This window comes from Thalassophryne amazonica, chromosome 18 (assembly GCF_902500255.1).
Source record: "Thalassophryne amazonica chromosome 18, fThaAma1.1, whole genome shotgun sequence".
Classification (NCBI taxonomy): domain Eukaryota; kingdom Metazoa; phylum Chordata; class Actinopteri; order Batrachoidiformes; family Batrachoididae; genus Thalassophryne; species Thalassophryne amazonica.
This window is the reverse complement of record NC_047120.1, coordinates 60,494,293-60,513,786: the sequence shown is the minus strand read 5'-3', so window position 1 is coordinate 60,513,786 and position 19,494 is coordinate 60,494,293. Positions and strand designations below refer to the sequence as shown.

The following is a 19,494-nucleotide window of genomic DNA, read 5'->3' as shown; positions in this document are numbered from 1 at the left end:
ACTGGCTTCCAGTTCGTTTTAGAATTGATCTTAAAATTTTAATGTTTGTTTTTAAAGCTATTTATGGCCTTGCACCTCCCTACTTGTCTGAAATTTTAACTTTGCGCACCTACAGTAGGACATTAAGGGCGTCTGGCCAGCTTTACTTAGATGTTCCAAGGTCAAGATATAAACGCTGGGGTGATCATGCTTTCGCGGTAGCTGGCCCGAGACTGTAGAATGAGCTACCTCTTGAGTTACGTATTATTCCTGACCTAGCACTTTTAAATCTAAGTTAAAGACTTATTTATTTAAACTGGCTTTTAACACTTAGTGGGGAGGTGACATGTTCTGTTATTATGTTCTTTTTTATGTGTTGTTTTAAAATTTTATTTTATATGTGTTTTATTTTTGTAAATTTGTGTTTTTAATGTTAAGCACTTTGGACACCAGTCGGTGCTGTAAAGCGCTTTATAAATAAATGTTGATTGATTGATTGATTGATTGATTGGTCTCTCAGGACAGCTTTGAGATAGATTTCAGACGGATTCCGGTTGCTTTCCAGTCGTGTGAATATCCGATTGTGATTGTGCATGAGCTGGACATGCCCAAACATGTCCTGTGAGGCTTCATCACTGCGTTTCTTTGCGCCGAGTGGCTGCACTGCAAAGCTCCAAATCGTTCAGACATTTATTCGCAATAAAAAATAGAGAGGGGTGGACCACACATCACTCAAAGCCTGCTCACAGGCGAATGACGCAACCGACAGGCATGAAAAAACTCACGCATGCGCACGAGGGTTCAAGCTTGTCTGACGCAATCATACGTGATTCAAATCCATATGGTTTAAAAAAAAAATAATAAGGTCGGATACTTTTCTAATAGACCTTGTATATATATATATATATATATATATATATATATATATATATACACACACACAAGTATATATATATATACACACGTGTCAATATGATGCAGTTAATGCATTACTCCTTCATGGTGAGCCTTAGAACTTTTCAGCCTACCCTCGTATATATGGCCAATGATGTGAAAAACTCATGAGAAATAAATATTTCACTTTTTTGGTCTATAACACAGCCCTGCCACCAGTCTCGCATTGTGCGGGACAGTCACAGTATTTACTCCCGTGTCCCACTTTTCGCATGTGTGTCTGGGACACCCATTAGTCTCACAGTTGTGTGGTTCCGAGCACGCCCCCGGACCCCCCTAGTTCCACTGTGTGCCCCTGGCGCTTGCGGCCATGCATGGGTGACCTACAATGGTAAATTCAAACATCACCAGCTGGCAAGTCCATGTAATAAATTGTAGCTGATTATATAAGACCCAAGTGGCTTTTGTTAAACTGTTTAAAATAAAAATGATTTGACCCTCACCAACCCTTAATTGCAGTGAGCAGTTCAAGATGAGTGAGTGAATGAGTGACCCTCACCATATGGCAGGGTTAGACTAGGGTTCCCATCCCGTGGGAGACATGATGCCCACTGCACTTTAATAGCTGTACTCTGCGTTCCATCATCTGTGTTCTGTAAGTTTAATGGTTCTTTAATGTACACTCATTGACTTTTTATTATTGTTCATTTGGCTGAAGCAGATGGTCGCGCCTATGATTCTGGTCTGCTTCAGGTTTCTTCCTACAATCTAAAACCATGGTGGTTAGGAGTTTTCCTGACCACTGTTGTGTATGTGCATGCTCAGGCTGGTGGGTAACATTAGACATTTACCTTCTGAAGTGAACTAACAGTAAATTATTACGTCCACCAAGGACGTAATGAAATCATTGGTGTTTATTTATTTCTCTGTCTGTTAGCAGGATTACATTAAAACTACTGCACGGATTTTGATGAAGTTTTCACCACAGTTGGATATTAGGCCATGGAAGAATCCATTAAAATTTTGAGGTGATCCGAATCCAGATTCTCGATCAAGATTTCACTTTATTTAAGCTTTGAAGGATTATGTCAAAACTACCTCACGAATTCTCACCACATTTGCACCACAGATAGATATTAGGGCATGGAAGACCCCACTGAATTTTGGAGGTGATCTGAATGAACATCAGAAATCTTGGATTCCTCTTGTTTTAATTTGCAAATTAAAGTCAATATAGAGGTCAGTTCCTTAAGTGGATTAAAACTGCCTGTGAATCAGTAAAAGTGCAAAACTGTTGTTCCTCATGATTTAATTTTATACAATTATTTGCTGCATTTCTCAGAATGAGAACAGAAACCCATCGAGAATGAGCATCTTGTCTTTATTATGTGTCTGGGGTGTTGAACTACAAATCCCGCCCGGCAACAGCTCGTCTCGTCTTCCGACTTGGGGCGTGACGGAAGGACGGGCCCTCCCCTTCCACTAAGAACTTCCTGTAAAATTAAAGGTTTTGTATTTGGATGCGGATTGTGGAGAAACATGGAGTAACCTTTCCATATCGATGACTGTCATATTCCCACTTGACGTAGGAAACTGAATATTCAGAGGTAAGAATTGCTGGCAGAAACCATCAAAGCGAGGACACTGACCTCTGACCTCTCAGTATTGAAGGAGTTGATTGGACGTGAATCGTGTGAAAGACCCTGCTGGTTGCTTGTCCCTGAGGGCATGTGCAGAAGGTTTGTGATCTCTGGAATGTCACAGTTAAACATGTCCATACAACACCACAACGGCGCAGCACCAACAATCCGCTTGAAACCGTGTTCACACTTTATTTTATTCTGGAAAAGAAACTGCTTTAAAGATCACACTGAGCTTTGAAGACTTTGCTTCTCTGTTCATCAGTGATGTTGCAGAACACAGCACAGGTTGATGATCCATGTGGAGAATTTAAAGATTCAAACCAACATGTCAGATCCTGATTGTACCAGTCTCATTAAGTCAAATCTGGTTCATTTATTTACAAGAAAGAGGATTTGTTTTAATATGGAGCTACAAGGAGGTAATAACAATAATAATAAATCAATAAAAAATTATTTGTTATTAATATAGTGTTAATCCAAATATTACATTCAGAGATGTATCTTCTGGGTTTAATTTATGGATTCTACATTAAATGCTTTTATAAACTCTTCACACATTTTAGACTTCAGACAACTTTATTGATCCCAAAAAAGGGCAATTATGTTTACACTCCAATTACCTCAGACAAGATACAGCAATTAATCCACAATTATTACTTGTTTACCGTAATAATGGCACACATCAAAATTAAAGACAACACATATACATTTGACATTGTTTATGTGCACTAAACTTGAAGCAGTCCGTCATCCGAATGGAGGCAAAGTGGGTGAAGGCCGCTGCAACTATAAGTCGCGCCGCCAGGCAAGCTTGAGAGAGGACGAGGCCTGCCGCAGGGAGGGGGGGGCAGAGAGTGATAAGAGGAGCTGGAGCATGCTTTGGTCCATGTGTAAGTCTGTCGGTTTGTTGTCCTTGTGGGTTGAGATAAGAATGGAGCCAAATAATCTCACCAGAGCCTGGATAAATTCCACTGGAGGAAAAACAGTGGGCAATTGACCTTGATGCTAGATAGCCTGTAGTGTTGCAGCCGAGCAGTGAAAAACACTTTTTATAGTTTCCCCACACTCAGCCAAATCCCAATTATAAATTAAGAATATTCCCAACTTTGAATTAAGAATATTCACCGGCCTCCGAAACCTTCAGCTTCAACTGCAAGGCACGCATCAGCTGCAGGGTGTCATCCAATTTGCAGTCTGAGAATGCACTGCCTTGCCAACCTCGTTAATCATGACGGACAAGCGAGGGCCCGTGGTTCTTGATGCCGCCGTCTTGCAAATTTTCTGGTAGATCAGGGCAGCACATAAGCCAAAAAGTACCAGCCCTGTTACCATAAGACCAAAAATGAATAGGTCCTCGACGTCCTCCACAGAGAAAGGCGCCAAGCATGCCACACGCCAGGAACTCCAGGAGTTGAGGACATAGCCCGCAGGATACGTTCCATCTGGGCAGGCAGGATCCCCCGGTCCTGACCTTCTTGTAGAAAAAATTGTGTCAATAGCGTTCAGAGACCAGCTGATCAATTCCATGGTTAATCCAATAGTAGTTCAATAGATCCAGAATCCAATATAGTTTTGAGGAATTCACAAGTCTGGTGAAGTAGGGACTAGAAGGTTAAAGCAGAGAGATAAGGGAGAGTGGAGGAGATGCGACCGCCCTCGTCGGAGTCCCAAGCTGTTTTAAACCACATATCTATTTTTCCACTGTTACATAGTTTCTAACAAACCTCAAAATGCCTTAAATCTTGTAACAGATCATCTGGATTTATTGAACCCTTAATTGGAGTAAGTGGGTACAGAAAGTGAATGGATTTAGTGATGTACTGTACAAATTTACTTTAACTGATAAAAATGCACAGATGATACAATTTCCATTTTGATGTAAAATTAAAAATTAAATCCCTCCCAGTCAGAATAAAAAAGGCAATTTTAAAATAAATGAACAATCTGGAGTTTAAAAGCTTACTGAAGTGATTTGAAATAGGTTTTATAGCAGAACAGTGTTTAAGGCAAATATGCAATTAAAAAATAGAAGTAAAAATAAAGTGTACAGTCAATCAAGTCATTCTGGATCCAGATCCACTTTAAAACGTAAACAATGTTTCCTTGACAACAACAAATCTAATGCAGGAAGACCTGTGATTAACAAACAAACAAAGCTGATCACATGACCTTCTTGGAGGTGCTGGTCTGAGTTACACACACCTGTTTGCAGCTGGGTCCAGAAGGACAACTGCTGCCCAACCGCAGAGGGCCATCAGACCTGGTTTGACCCAGTCACTTCTGTGTTTAGTGGTTCAGTCCAGATTGAGTTCCCATGAAGGCTGTGTGAAATTCTGTATAAAGGTTTTAGACTGCCAAGAATTTTTAAAAACTCTTTTCTTCAGCGGTGAGTTAATAATTTTTTTTTAAATATCCAAATATTATTAATTATTAGGGATGTACTAGTGCAACCGGTCTGCTCTGTGTCAGACTGATCCCGTCAGATGTCAGAAGCTAAGCAGAGCAGGATCTGGTTAGTACTTGGATGGGAGACCTCTTGGAAACACCAGTGGCTGTGCGTGTTTCTCCAAGTAAAACTGGAGTTGCGTCAGGAAGGGCATCCGGCGTAAAACTTGTGCCAGTTACCAATGCGGATCTGCTTGTATCCGCTGTGGCGACCCTGAACAAAACCAGGATCAGCCGAATGAACGACAACATTAGGGATGTACTGATACCACTTTTTGCCAGACTAAGTACAAGTACAAGTACATACATTTGGGTACTCGTCAATACCAAGTACCGATATGAATATTTAATGATACCATTACAGTTGTATGATGACTTTGAAAACATGTTTTATTTTCATCATCTGTTCCTTGCTTTTTGACTAAATTGCTCTTGGACTGGACACACCCATTGCAGGAGGGAGTGAGAATGTCTGTAACACACACGTGGGTGCTTGCGGGAATGGTCAGAATTCCAGCGGGAGAGGGAAGAAGAATATATCCCTGCGCAGGGCTCTAGTTGACATCACGCTGCCATAAAGTGGTATCGGGTGTCATAGTATCAGAGATATTTTATGATTAGAAGTAAATGAATATGGTATCGGGCTGATACCCAATATTAGTATCAGGATCAGTGCATCCCTAATTATTATTATCATTATTATTATTATTATTGCAGTGAGTAGTGCAGCAGATAAGTGAATATTTACTGAGGGATCCTTCAAATGGTGATGCAAGCACCAAATTTGGCACACATACTCATTAGACATTACTCTTTTAAAAATGCTGGGTACCCACATGAACTTTCAATAGGCAGCCAAGAAGGGGTCAATTGAAGTATTACACAGGGGTAAAAATTTAAAAATGCCCCAATCATATTGAAAAGTATTCCATATTATTTGTCTGATCATAAAGATTCCAAATATGTATAGTTTGGACTATCTGTGAATGACTGTTCCGAAGTTATGGGGTAAAAACAGCAAGAACAGTGACAATGGTCTATTTCAATTTGTACAGGGGTCAAAAGTTAAAGTTGCTCCAATTTTGGTAAAAAGTGATGCAAATTATTAGTTGGGTGAATACGGTTTTAAAAAGGAATAGTTTGCATCATGTATCATGCTTAGTTATCATGTTACAGGGTAGCATATGTCACATGTCATAGAATCCAATGGATGCTGATATTGTTTAACATTTACTTTGCAAACCAAGCATGCAACACAGTCAAAACTATTCCATTTATTAATCCTATTAGCTCAACCAGTAATTTGCACCACTTTTTACCAAAATTGGAGCAACTTTAACTTTTGACCCCTGTACAAACTGAAATTAACCTTTCTCAGTGTTCTTGCTGTTTTTACCCCATAACTCCAGACCATTCATTCACAGATAGTCCAAGCTATACCTTTTTGGAATCTTTATGATCAGACAAATAATATGGAATACCTTTCAATATGACTGGAGCATTTTTAAATTTTGACCCCTGTGTAATACTTCAATTGACCCCTTCTTGGCAGCCTATTGAAAGTTCACGTGGGTGCCTGGCATTTTTAAAAGAGTAATGTCTAAGGAGTATGCGTGCCAAATTTGGTGCTTGCATCACCATTTGAACCATTTTTTTTTCAGTTATCCGCTGCACTAGAGACCCAAGGATCCCTCACAGAAACCTGGTACCAGAGATGCCCAGCTGTCCCCTTTTGGTGGACATATAAGTGTAAACAAAGGTCACTTATTGTTTCTATTTAGTTATGCATAGTTAATATTTAGCAGCTGTTCTGTTTCTGTGAGTTTTACACACACTAAGCTTGCCTAACGTTTTTGTGTAGCATGTCCCACATAGACCAGTTTGACTTGGAGAAGTGATCCTTGTCACCTGCAGGGAAACAAAGGTATGTGGAGATGCCCCGCCCCTCACCCCAGAGGTGTGACTTGGTTGACTGTCACTTTGGATCTATGTTTATACTTTTCTATTTAAACAAAGATGTTGAAGAGAAAAGGCTGCTTTGTAGTTAGTATCATTACACACCCTGCCTAGGGTGAACTCCACCTCTCACCCAACAACCTCGAGGAAAGGCTCCAATCCCTGTGGCTCTGAACTGGAGTAAACAGGTTAAGGAAATGTTAAAGAGAAGAAGGATCTCTGTCTCAGTTGGATGTCTTCTTTTCTGGTTCTGAATTTATTTTTTTCCTGAATCAAACAGCTGGACCAGAACCACAAGCACTAGTCTGCAGCAATGCCTGATAGGAGACGACAGCACAGTGATGGCGGCTGGGGCTGGGTGATCGTTGGCTGCTGCTTCATGGTGATGGTTTGCACGCGAGCTGTGACCAGGTGACCTAAACACACCACATTAGCGGAAAGATTTCAGATCCTAAAGTGTTTTTGACGCCCAGTGTTAGCTTCCTAACTGTGATGTTTCATACTGTGAAAGATTTTCTAATCACCGTACGTTCATGATGCCACTCAGCACGTTGCAGCTACATTTCAGTTTAGTTGTAACCACACAAGTGCACGTTTGGAAAGGGAGGGCAGAGGCAGTTATTGGTTTGATTGAAACCTCAACACTAGATGGCCTCTAAAACACCATCAGGTTGCTTTAAAGTAAAAAACTGCAGTTTAAAACATTCATTCATAGATTTCAGTGCCCCGCCCCTTCAAAGTGTGAACACAGTAACTCAAACAATTAAAACAGCCATTAAAAGGACACATAACCAGGACTAACTGATTAAAATTTGATAAACCCAAACCAGATCAATTGAAAACCATCTACCTGTCTGGGCTTCTTGTAGGGAATAACCTCATCACCACATGCATGATGGAAATTTCAGTCAGTTTCTTTAATTTCCAGAGCATAGATCTGAAGGTCACCAAAGTGTAGGTCTGAAGGGAATCAAATCTTAGGACCAATGAAGCCTAGGTATGGCAGTCACCAAAGCCTAGAATCAAGAAAGACTAGGTCTGAAGGCTACCAAATCCTAGGACCAGCAAAGTCTAAGTCTGAAGGCCAACAAAGTCCAAGTCTAAAGGCCACCAAAGCCCAAGTCTGAAGGCCAACAAAGCCCAAGTCTGAAGGGTACCAAAGCCTAAGAGCTGAGGTGAGCTGAGATCTGGCACTCACCAAAGCCAAGGAAAAATAAAGCCTAGGTCTGATGATCACCAAAGGTGTTGCTGCTTGTATACTGTGTGAAGGTTCTAAGCTAGCAATAATCACAGTACCATATTAGGTTCAGATACATTAATCAAGCAATCAATCAATTTTTTTATATAGCGCCAAATCACAACAAACAGTTGCCCCAAGGCGCTTTATATTGTAAGGCAAGGCCATACAATAATTATGTAAAACCCCAACGGTCAAAACGACCCCCTGTGAGCAAGCACTTGGCTACAGTGGGAAGGAAAACTCCCTTTTAACAGGAAGAAACCTCCAGCAGAACCAGGCTCAGGGAGGGGCAGTCTTCTGCTGGGACTGGTTGGGGCTGAGGGAGAGAACCAGGAAAAAGACATGCTGTGGAGGGGAGCAGAGATCGATCACTAATGATTAAATGCAGAGTGGTGCATACAGAGCAAAAAGAGAAAGAAACAGTGCATCATGGGAACCCCCCAGCAGTCTACGTCTATAGCAGCATAACTAAGGGATGGTTCAGGGTCACCTGATCCAGCCCTAACTATAAGCTTTAGCAAAAGGAAGTTTTAAGCCTAATCTTAAAGTAGAGAGGGTGTCTGTCTCCCTGATCTGAATTGGGAGCTGGTTCCACAGGAGAGGAGCCTGAAAGCTGAAGGCTCTGCCTCCCATTCTACTCTTACAAACCCTAGGAACTACAAGTAAGCCTGCAGTCTGAGAGCGAAGCGCTCTATTGGGGTGATATGGTACTACGAGGTCCCTAAGATAAGATGGGACCTGATTATTCAAAACCTTATAAGTAAGAAGAAGAATTTTAAATTCTATTCTAGAATTAACAGGAAGCCAATGAAGAGAGGCCAATATGGGTGAGATATGCTCTCTCCTTCTAGTCCCCGTCAGTACTCTAGCTGCAGCATTTTGAATTAACTGAAGGCTTTTTAGGAACTTTTAGGACAACCTGATAATAATGAATTACAATAGTCCAGCCTAGAGGAAATAAATGCATGAATTAGTTTTTCAGCATCACTCTGAGACAAGACCTTTCTGATTTTAGAGATATTGCGTAAATGCAAAAAAGCAGTCCTACATATTTGTTTAATATGCGCTTTGAATGACATATCCTGATCAAAAATGACTCCAAGATTTCTCACAGTATTACTAGAGGTCAGGGTAATGCCATCCACAGTAAGGATCTGGTTAGACACCATGTTTCTAAGATTTGTGGGGCCAAGTACAATAACTTCAGTTTTATCTGAGTTTAAAAGCAGGAAATTAGAGGTCATCCATGTCTTTATGTCTGTAAGACAATCCTGCAGTTTAGCTAATTGGTGTGTGTCCTCTGGCTTCATGGATAGATAAGCTGGGTATCATCTGCGTAACAATGAAAATTAAGCAATACCGTCTAATAATACTGCCTAAGGGAAGCATGTATAAAGTGAATAAAATTGGTCCTAGCACAGAACCTTGTGGAACTCCATAATTAACTTTAGTCTGTGAAGAAGATTCCCCATTTACATGAACAAATTGTAATCTATTAGACAAATATGATTCAAACCACCGCAGTGCAGTGCCTTTAATACCTATGGCATGCTCTAATCTCTGTAATAAAATTTTATGGTCAACAGTATCAAAAGCAGCACTGAGGTCTAACAGAACAAGCACAGAGATGAGTCCACTGTCCGAGGCCATAAGAAGATCATTTGTAACCTTCACTAATGCTGTTTTTGTACTATGATGAATTCTAAAACCTGACTGAAACTCTTCAAATAGACCATTCCTCTGCAGATGATCAGTTAGCTGTTTTACAACTACCCTTTCAAGAATTTTTGAGAGAAAAGGAAGGTTGGAGATTGGCCTATAATTAGCTAAGATAGCTGGGTCAAGTGATGGCTTTTTAAGTAATGGTTTAATTACTGCCACCTTAAAAGCCTGTGGTACATAGCCAACTAACAAAGATAGATTGATCATATTTAAGATCGAAGCATTAAATAATGGTAGGGCTTCCTTGAGCAGCCTGGTAGAATGGGGTCTAATAACATGTTGATGGTTTGGATGAAGTAACTAATGAAAATAACTCAGACAGAACAATCGGAGAGAAAGAGTCTAACCAAATACAGGCATCACTGAAAGCAGCCAAAGATAACGATACGTCTTTGGGATGGTTATGAGTAATTTTTTCTCTAATAGTTAAAATTTTGTTAGCAAAGAAAGTCATGAAGTCATTACTAGTTAAAGTTAATGGAATACTCAGCTCAATAGAGCTCTGACTCTTTGTCAGCCTGGCTACAGTGCTGAAAAGAAACCTGGGTTGTTCTTATTTTCTTCAATTAGTGATGAGTAGAAAGATGTCCTAGCTTTACGGAGGGCTTTTTATAGAGCAACAGACTCTTTTTCCAGGCTAAGTGAAGATCTTCTAAATTAGTGAGACGCCATTTCCTCTCCAACTTACGGGTTATCTGCTTTAAGCTACGAGTTTGTGAGTTATACCACGGAGTCAGGCACTTCTGATTTAAAGCTCTCTTTTTTAGAGGAGCTACAGCATCCAAAGTTGTCTTCAATGAGGATGTAAAACTATTGACGAGATACTCTATCTCACTTACAGAGTTTAGGTAGCTACTCTGCACTGTGTTGGTATATGGCATTAGAGAACATAAAGAAGGAATCATATCCTTAAACCTAGTTACAGCGCTTTCTGAAAGACTTCTAGTGTAATGAAACTTATTCCCCACTGCTGGGTAGTCCATCAGAGTAAATGTAAATGTTATAAAGAAATGATCAGACAGAAGGGAGTTTTCAGGGAATACTGTTAAGTCTTCTATTTCCATACCATAAGTCAGAACAAGATCTAAGATATGATTAAAGTGGTGGGTGGACTCATTTACTTTTTGAGCAAAGCCAATAGAGTCTAATAATAGATTAAATGCAGTGTTGAGGCTGTCATTCTCAGCATCTGTGTGGATGTTAAAATCGCCCACTATAATTATCTTATCTGAGCTAAGCACTAAGTCAGACAAAAGGTCTGAAAATTCACAGAGAAACTCACAGTAACGACCAGGTGGACGATAGATAATAACAAATAAAACTGTTTTTTGGGACTTCCAATTTGGATGGACAAGACTAAGAGTCAAGCTTTCAAATGAATTAAAGCTCTGTCTGGGTTTTTGATTAATTAATAAGCTGGAATGGAAGATTGCTGCTAATCCTCCGCCCCGGCCCGTGCTACGAGCATTCTGACAGTTAGTGTGACTCGGGGGTGTTGACTCATTTAAACTAACATATTAAGAAAATGTTGACTCAGTACTTGGTTCAGAACCAACGCTGAAACATGGCGTGAGGTAAACATTCCTGGATAATGATGGGGCCTACGTGACGGTCACCAGAATCAGTGACCAAACAGGGCATTAAGGACAGAGAGAAGCCATAAAGAATGTTGTGAACCAGTCTCACCAAGTGTGGTCATAAATTAACCGTGTGAACCCATTGACTCACTAAAGGAGTTTGGTGTCAAGCTCCAGCTCTTTTAGCTGTCAAATGATTCAGCACCAAAAACGTAACTTTTTGCATTAAAATCCAGAAAAACAAGTTAGTTCTATGTTCACTAACATTCTGTGAGTTCCAGACGGTTCGTGTATGTAATTTATTTTTCTTTTTTTCCCAGTGCGCAAGTAGTGCTTTTATTTTTTTAAACATTTATTATTTTTTCCATCAAAAGACAAACCAAAACACCTGTACATCACTTCCAAAAGTGCAAGCACAATGAAAGTGCAACCAAATATGTGAATGTGCTACAACCGAACCTTCACAAATATCCAACATCACTATACTAACCAAAGGCCCTTCAAAATAATAATTAAAATAAATAACTAAAAAGTAATAATAAAAAACAAAAAACAAACAAAACAAAAACACTCCCATGTCAATCATTTCAATCAGACCCAGTATTTTTCAAAGACCCAAGATAAGAAATGCATGGTTACCACAGTTCTTGAAACCAATCAGCACTTCCTCTAAAACTAAACTTAATTTTTTTTTCAGGTTTTAAGAAAAAGAAGAGTTCTTTCAATCATAGAGAAATGGAAGGCCAAGGTCGAAGAACCTGACCAAGGCGAAGTCTCTACATCTGGAGTTGGGCCCCGGTCGCCGGGCTGTGGCTGTCCACTGCTCGGCATGGTTAGATCAAGTCTAACTGTAATTAGAATGAGTTTAATGCAGAGGACAATGACTTCTTATCATTATGCTTCTGTAAAACCCCAAAAAACAAAGTTCAAACAAACAAACAAACAAACTTGACAGGATATTTTATTAGAGTGTCTGTAAAATCTTCTTTGTGACATCACATCTGCATTCATCACAAACAGAACATAAACTGGGGGTTGGAGCTAATGAAACCATCTTATAATAATAATAATAATAATAGTAATAATAATAATAATAATAACCTTTATTTAGCCAGATAAGTTCATTGAGTTAGAAACCTCTTTTACAGGGGTGACCTGGCCAAGAAAGGCAGCAGCACACATCATGATAGGCAGGTTAACATCGTCATGAGAACATTAAAACAAATAAATAGCAATATTAAGAAAAAACAACTGGCTTGGTTGTTGTAACGAGAAATAGGATAATGCAATCTAGAATTTAGTAACACGGGCAATGTGCAAAAGAATTCTGTTCCCGGTCTCTTAAAATAGACTGGAAGGCATTCAAAGAAATCAACCCAGACAGTTTCAGTTCAGATTGGAGAACGTTCCAATCAGAGGGAGCAGAAAAACGAAAAGCTTTCTTTCCCGTTTCAGTGCGAACACGAGGTACACGGAATATAACATGTCATTCAAGCTGAAAGTATAACAGCTTTCAGATCTCCGCAGCAAATTGGATAAATAGGTCAGAACCAGCCCAATAAGAGTCTCGTAAACCAGAGTCATGCAATGTGTATATCGTGTTACAGTCAAAGAGGGCATGCCAGCATTAGCATACAACTCACAGTAGTGAATGAGGCAGCTACAACCAGTGATGAATCTGAAGGCACAATGATACAGTGGGGTCAAGGACTGCAGACAACTGGTTGAAGTGCACATATACACGACATTGCCGTAGTTCAGTAAAGGCAAGAAGGTAGCAGTTATCAGGAGCTTCCGAGCTCTTAGGGAAAAACAGGATTTATTTCTATAAAGGAAGCTGAGCTTCACCCTTAATTTGGAGATCAAGTGTATGAGATGAACTTTAAAAGAAAGCTCCATGTCAATGGTTAATCCAAAATACTTGTAACTGCTGACCAGCTCAAGAGTTTTAATAATAACTCATCATCAAAGATGAGTAGCCTCATCTTTAATCATTCCTGCATCCACTCCCAAGTACCAAGTGCCAACAAACCCAGGCAGACAACTGGTCCATCCAAGCCTCCTAAACCAGCTTTAAGTGAGAACTGGCTTTGGTTGGTGAAGTAACCAACAGGCCTTAGTTCTTCTTACCTTTTTAAATTGTTGATAGGTAACGAGTTCCTAATTGATGATCTGTGCAGGTGCATCTCCATCTTCTTTGTTGAGTTCCAGTCTGCCTTTGAAGCCGACTATTCCGCGACTGCCTGGATCCACAGCCTGGTCGACTGCACCACCATGCTGTGTGGTCAGTACAAGTATTGCTCATTACTGGTCTGGAGCTAGTCATAGAACTAGAACAAAGAACCTTCTGACCTGCATACTCTCCTCTGCAATAAGGAATCTTGCATTTACATGTCTTTAATTCAGCTTCACAAGCTTGCTACAAGTGTCTTCCTTTCTTCTTCCTTTTCCAGATGTTCTTTCCTTCTCCACTGTTTAACTCATTTCCATCACCCTGTAAGAGACTCCAGGTTGGGTTGGGTTGTGGAAACCTTTGTTGGTGACAAAAGGTTTTCTGACCTACACTACTTACACAGTGCTGTGATTTTTAGGGAATCAATGATTGCAGCATTTGAGAAGCTGAGAGAGGGATCAGGTTTGTGAAAGTTCTGGATCCAGACGTTCAGTGACTTCCTGGACTCATCAGAAGTGTATCTGTACGTGGTGAAAGTGAAAGTGTTGAACTTGGTGAAACATTCACTGATCTCAGCAGTGACTTTCATGTCTCTGGGTCTTCGACCTTTGAGCTCAAGAGACACCTGGAAGCAGTCTCATCGCCAGATCTCAGTCTTAAGGGGGGCTTATCCACCAGGTGGGCACCACTATTAATAGCTTATTTTTGCTTATTTTTAGTATTCACGCAGCCCTATTCCCTCACAATAATCATCACATTAACCATGACCGGACCAGCTCTCGTGCTCTCTCTCTCTCTCTCACTCACAAACACGCGCGCGCACACACACACACACACACACACACAAGTACAAATAACGTATTAGATCACACGCAGCATCTCGAACTAAACAAACAAAAAAACACCACGGCGGGTGCATTTCAAAGCAACCAACAGCTACCAATTGCCATCACACACACCAGTGGCGGGTGCTGGTCTTTCAAGGAGGGTAAGCTCAGTTTCGGCCTACATCATAAAATGTGTCGGTTTATTTATACGTAAATTCTACCCTCCGTTCCTTTTCAAGAAACAGTACATTTTTATTTGGTAGAGCACTTCCAGTCAGCCAGCTCACTTTGTCATACCAGGACAGCTGAAAAGACCTGTTACTTTTTCCCCATCTTTTGCACCAAATTAATCTGAGGAGTTGATCTGCCCTGCTGTTTAACTCAAAGTTTTTCTTCGTAAGGAAGACTATCAAATGGCTTCGCCAAAATCCAGTCCACAACATTCAAATTGTCTGCCATTATGTGCAGCTTGCTACCTAGCTAGCTCGCTAGCTGGGACTGGCGCGAGGCTAGTGTGAAGTGTGTCCGCCTGTGAGTGCTTTGTGACGGTGGAGGAGCTCAGCAGCACCCGCTGCTCGGTAGGGTCAGAAAGAATGATAGAAGTCAGTCTCCAAGCAGCTACAAAAAAAAAAACACCAGAAATAGAAGCTCCATTTGTCGCTAGTCGTTTTTAACAAATAAAATCCCGCTAAGAGGATTAGGAAAGTCTCCGGTTCAACTCAGAAAAGAAGGAAAATTAAAAAATGCTCCCACGGACGTTTACACCAAAAGATCGCTGATTCGCTCATTTCGCTGTCAATCAAAAAGGGATTCAGCCTCAGACAGATCATCCATCTATCCATTTTCTTCTGCTTCATCCGAGGTCGGGTCGCGGGGGCAGCAGCTTAAGCAAAGCCGCCCAGACCTCCCGATCCACACACACCTCCCCCAGCTCCTCCGGGGGAACCCAGAGGTGTTCCCAAGCCAGCTGCGAGATGTAGCACCTCCAGCGTATCGTGGGTCTTCCCCGGGGCCTCCTCCCGATGGGACATGCTCGGAACACCTCTCCAGCAAGGCGTCCAGGGGGCATCTGAATAACATGCCCAAGCCACCTCGGCTGGCTCCTTTCGACGTAGAGGAGCAGCGGCTCGACTCCGAGCTCCTCCCGAGTGACCAAGCTCCTCACCCTATCTCTAAGGGAGCGCCCAGCCACCTTGCGGAGGAAACTCATCTCGGCCGCTTGTACTCGCGATCTTGTTCTTTCGGTTATGAGCCAAATCTCATGGCCATAGGTGAGGGTTGGAACATAGATCGATCAGTAAATCGAGAGCTTTGCCCCCCTGCTCAGCTCTCTCTTCACCACGACGGTCCGATACAGCGACCGCATCACTGCAGACGCTGCACCGATCCGTCTGTCGATCTCACACTCCATCCATCCCTCTCTCGTGAACAAGACCCCAAGATACTTAATAATAAAATAATAATAATAAATATTTAATAATACTTAATAATAAAAAAGATACTTAATAATAAAAAATCCCAATAATTTGCTGTTTGCTGTGAGTTTTCAGTTTTACTCGTTTTGCACTTTTTATTATACAGCTCCCTTTTTCATTTCAGCCGTGTGTGCTGTGTTTTGTGAGTGCATCTTGACTCTTGACACCACCGTGCTCATGTGTGGGTGTGCGTGCATGTCAACCCCCCCCTCTGCTCACGCCTTCCTTTCTGTTGCCTGTGTGTGTGTGTGTGTGTGTGTGTGTGTGTGTGTGTGTGTGTGTGTGTGTGTGTGTGTGTGTGTGTGTGAGAGAGAGAGAGAGAGCTGCTTGACCACTCCTTCACACCTCTCCGTCCTGTTCTGCTCATTCGTGTGTGTGTGTGTGTGTGTGTGTGTGTGTTCCGTTGGAAACCCTTCCCTGCTTCTCTCTCTCTCTCTCTCTCTGCCTCTCTGCTTGCCCCAGCTTGGTTGTTTTTCTGGACTGCTTTTTTTTTCTTTTCTTTTTTGTCTTTTCTCTTCTGTTTGTGACAGTGTCTGTGTGACACTGTGCACGTGCTCGCTGCCCCGTAGGCCTCAGTGACAAAACACCACACTCTGTGTGTTGGCTGTCACAAGATACAAATGTTACTCGTGCACGCCTCTTCACAGTCCCAAAACAGGCCCGGCACCAGAAAAAAAATATTAAGGGGGCGATGAGTTTATCACAGGGGGCGGGGTCGCGGGGTCGCCCCCCCCCACAAAAAAGTGCGAACCGGAGGGGACGTGCCTCTGAGGGTGCGTAATGAATTGGGTGCGCTCCTAGAAAGCTCGTGTATTTAGGCTACACCGTTGTAAGAGACTGACTAAGAGTAAAGAGTGATGACAGTATTTTTTTAATTATTATTTGAATGTATAGACCCTCGGTCAAGTGATCTCCTGCATACCACAAAACCAAACCAACAACTGATCTGAGAATCGACAAGAGACAGTAGATTAACCCCACATAAACCTTTCATGTAGATATACGAGGGCTGTCCATAAAGTATAGGTCCTTTTTATTTTTTTCAAAAAACTATAGGATTTCATTCATATGTTTTTACGTCAGACATGCTTGAACCCTCGTGCGCATGCGTGAGTTTTTCCACACCTGTCAGTGACGTCATTCGCCTGTGAGCACTCCTTGTGGGAGGAGTCGTCCAGCCCCTTGTCGGAATTCCTTTGTCTGAGAAGTTGCTGAGAGACTGGCGCTTTGTTTGATCAAAATTTTTTCTAAACCTGTGAGACACATCAAAGTGGACACGGTTCGAAAAATTAAGCTGGTTTTCAGTGAAAATTTTAACGGCTGATGAGAGATTTTGAGGTGACACTGTCGCTTTAAGGACTTCCCACGGTGCGAGACGTCGCGCTCCCAGGCGCCGCCGTCAGCCTGTTTCAAGCTGAAAACCTCCACATTTCAGGCTCTATTGATCCAGGACGTCGTGAGAGAACAGAGAAGTTTCAGAAGAAGTCAGTTTCAGCATTTTATCCAGATATTCCACTGTTAAAGGAGATTTTTTTAATGAAAGACGTGCGGACGGGTCCGCGCGTCGGGACGCAGCCGGCGCGGAGCGGCGGCACAGGAAAAACACCTCCGTGTTGATAACCATTTGTAAAATCCAGGCGGCTTTTGATGGCTTTCAGTGGATGAGTGAGTATATGAGAAATTGTAACAGCTGGAGATGTTCCAACTTGTCCTTAAGGCTTCCAACAGAGGTGCTTTTTCCTGTGGCGGAGCGTCGCGGGCGGCTGCGAGCCGACGCGCGGACCCGGTCCGCACGTCTTTCATTAAAAAATCTCCTTTAACAGTGGAATATCTGGATAAAATGCTGAAACCGACTTCTTCTGAAACTTCTACTGTTTCTCTCACGACGTCCTGGATCAATAGAGCCTGAAATGTGGAGGTTTTCAGCTTGAAACAGGCTGACGACGGCGCCTGAGAGCGTTGCGCGACGTCTCGCACCGTGGGAAGTCCTTAAAGCAACAGTATCACCTCAAAATCTCTCATCAGCTGTTAAAATTTTTACCGAAAACCAGCTTAATTTTTCAAACCATGTCCACTTCGATGTGTCTCACAGGTTTTAGAAAAATTTTGATCAAACAAAGCGCCAGTCTCTCAGCAATTCTCAGACAAAGGAAATTCCGACGAGGGGTTGGACGACTCCTCCCACAAGGAGTGCTCACAGGCGAATGACGTCACCGACAGGCGTGGAAAAACTCACGCATGCGCACGAGGGTTCAAGCATGTCTGACGTAAAAACATAAGAATGAAATCCATATAGTTTTTGAAAAAAATAAAAAGGACCTATACTTTATGGACAGACCTCGTACAGTGGTACCTCATTTATCGCGGGAGTTGCTTTCTAAAAATAGCCCGCAATAGGCGAAATCCGTGAAGTAGTCAGCGTTATTTTTTACAATTATTATAGATGTTTTAAGGCTGTAAAACCCCTCACTACACACTATACACTTTTTTCAAACAGGCATGAACATTTTCTTACTTTTCTCTCGTGTGTAAACACTCTCAAAGTTCAAACCTTAGTAGAAAAATCAGACCAACCTGTTTTCAGGCCCAAACATTTGTTTGAGAAATAAAAATAGAACGTTTTCCTATAAATAATAATGATGGGTTTTAGAACTAACGAATTTAATTTTAACGATCAACCTACGAGGTTGGACACATAAGAAATTATTAATAGTGACTGACCAGTATTTCACAGTTCCTCTGATCGCGCCTCTTCGTCCTGGCGCCGCACCACTGTCGCGCCTTTTTCCACTCACACCTCGCTGCAGGTGTCTTCTTCCGAGTGAAGAACACAGTTATGGGTAGTTGTTGGCGCTCTTTTTTCTTCTGGGAGAGAAGATTCTTATAAACAGACAGGCAGAACACAATGCGCATGCTCTCCCTTAGCGGTGCCGCAACAGGTGTCCCGTCATCTCGACAGAACACCGGCCTGCTTGATGAGGACGCAGAGCACAATGCGCTGTTTAAAAAAAAAAAACAAAGCATGCAAAATTGAACTAAAAAAATCTGCAAAACTGCGAGGTGCTATATTTTCTAGTATTTCTTTTTCTTTCTTTTTTATTTTTATTTTTGATAACTCTCATATCCGAGGGGGCGAGGTTGATGACGTGAGGGGGCGTCGCCCCCAAACGCCCCCTCGTGGCGCCGGGTCCATCCCAAAATCCATTCTACGCAACATTTAGACACAAATGAAAGACAACTATGCCTGTTTAGATTAGTTAGATCTAACTTACAAGCATGACTTCAAATAACTTAATTCATTCAGGTTTAACTAACTAACGCTTTTTAAGTTGGTTCAACTATTCTCTTTTTTCAGTGTACTTTTAAATCACTAAAGACGCCTCAATAAGACACCGCAGTCTCATTTGAGGGCGGGTGCTAAAGGGGTAAAATATGATGCATATGACGTAATTTCTCTAATTCCAGGGGGGAAAAAAACATGCTATTTTTCTGGGTTTTTGGGCAAATTACAGGACAAACAGTGAAAATGCAAAGAAAAAGTGTCAGTGCGGTGGAAAGTGGAC

General features: G+C 41.7%; 1 protein-coding gene across 2 annotated transcripts in view; it reads left to right on the top strand.

Moving 5' to 3' along the window:
• Positions 1–2,374: 2,374 nt before the first annotated feature.
• The window catches only part of LOC117531599 (monocarboxylate transporter 12-B-like), a 31,804-nt gene continuing 14,684 nt past the window's right edge, over positions 2,375–19,494 (top strand). Inside the window, exons 1-3 of one of the 2 annotated variants that reach the window (XM_034194736.1) lie at positions 2,375–2,480; positions 7,198–7,328; positions 13,637–13,740. In XM_034194736.1, the coding sequence (XP_034050627.1) occupies positions 7,231–7,328; positions 13,637–13,740 (202 nt within the window). In that variant the 5' untranslated portion in view covers positions 2,375–2,480; positions 7,198–7,230. Of the gene's footprint in view, positions 2,481–6,582; positions 6,886–7,197; positions 7,329–13,636; positions 13,741–19,494 lie in introns of those variants that run through there. The other variant, XM_034194737.1, reaches the window with a different exon arrangement.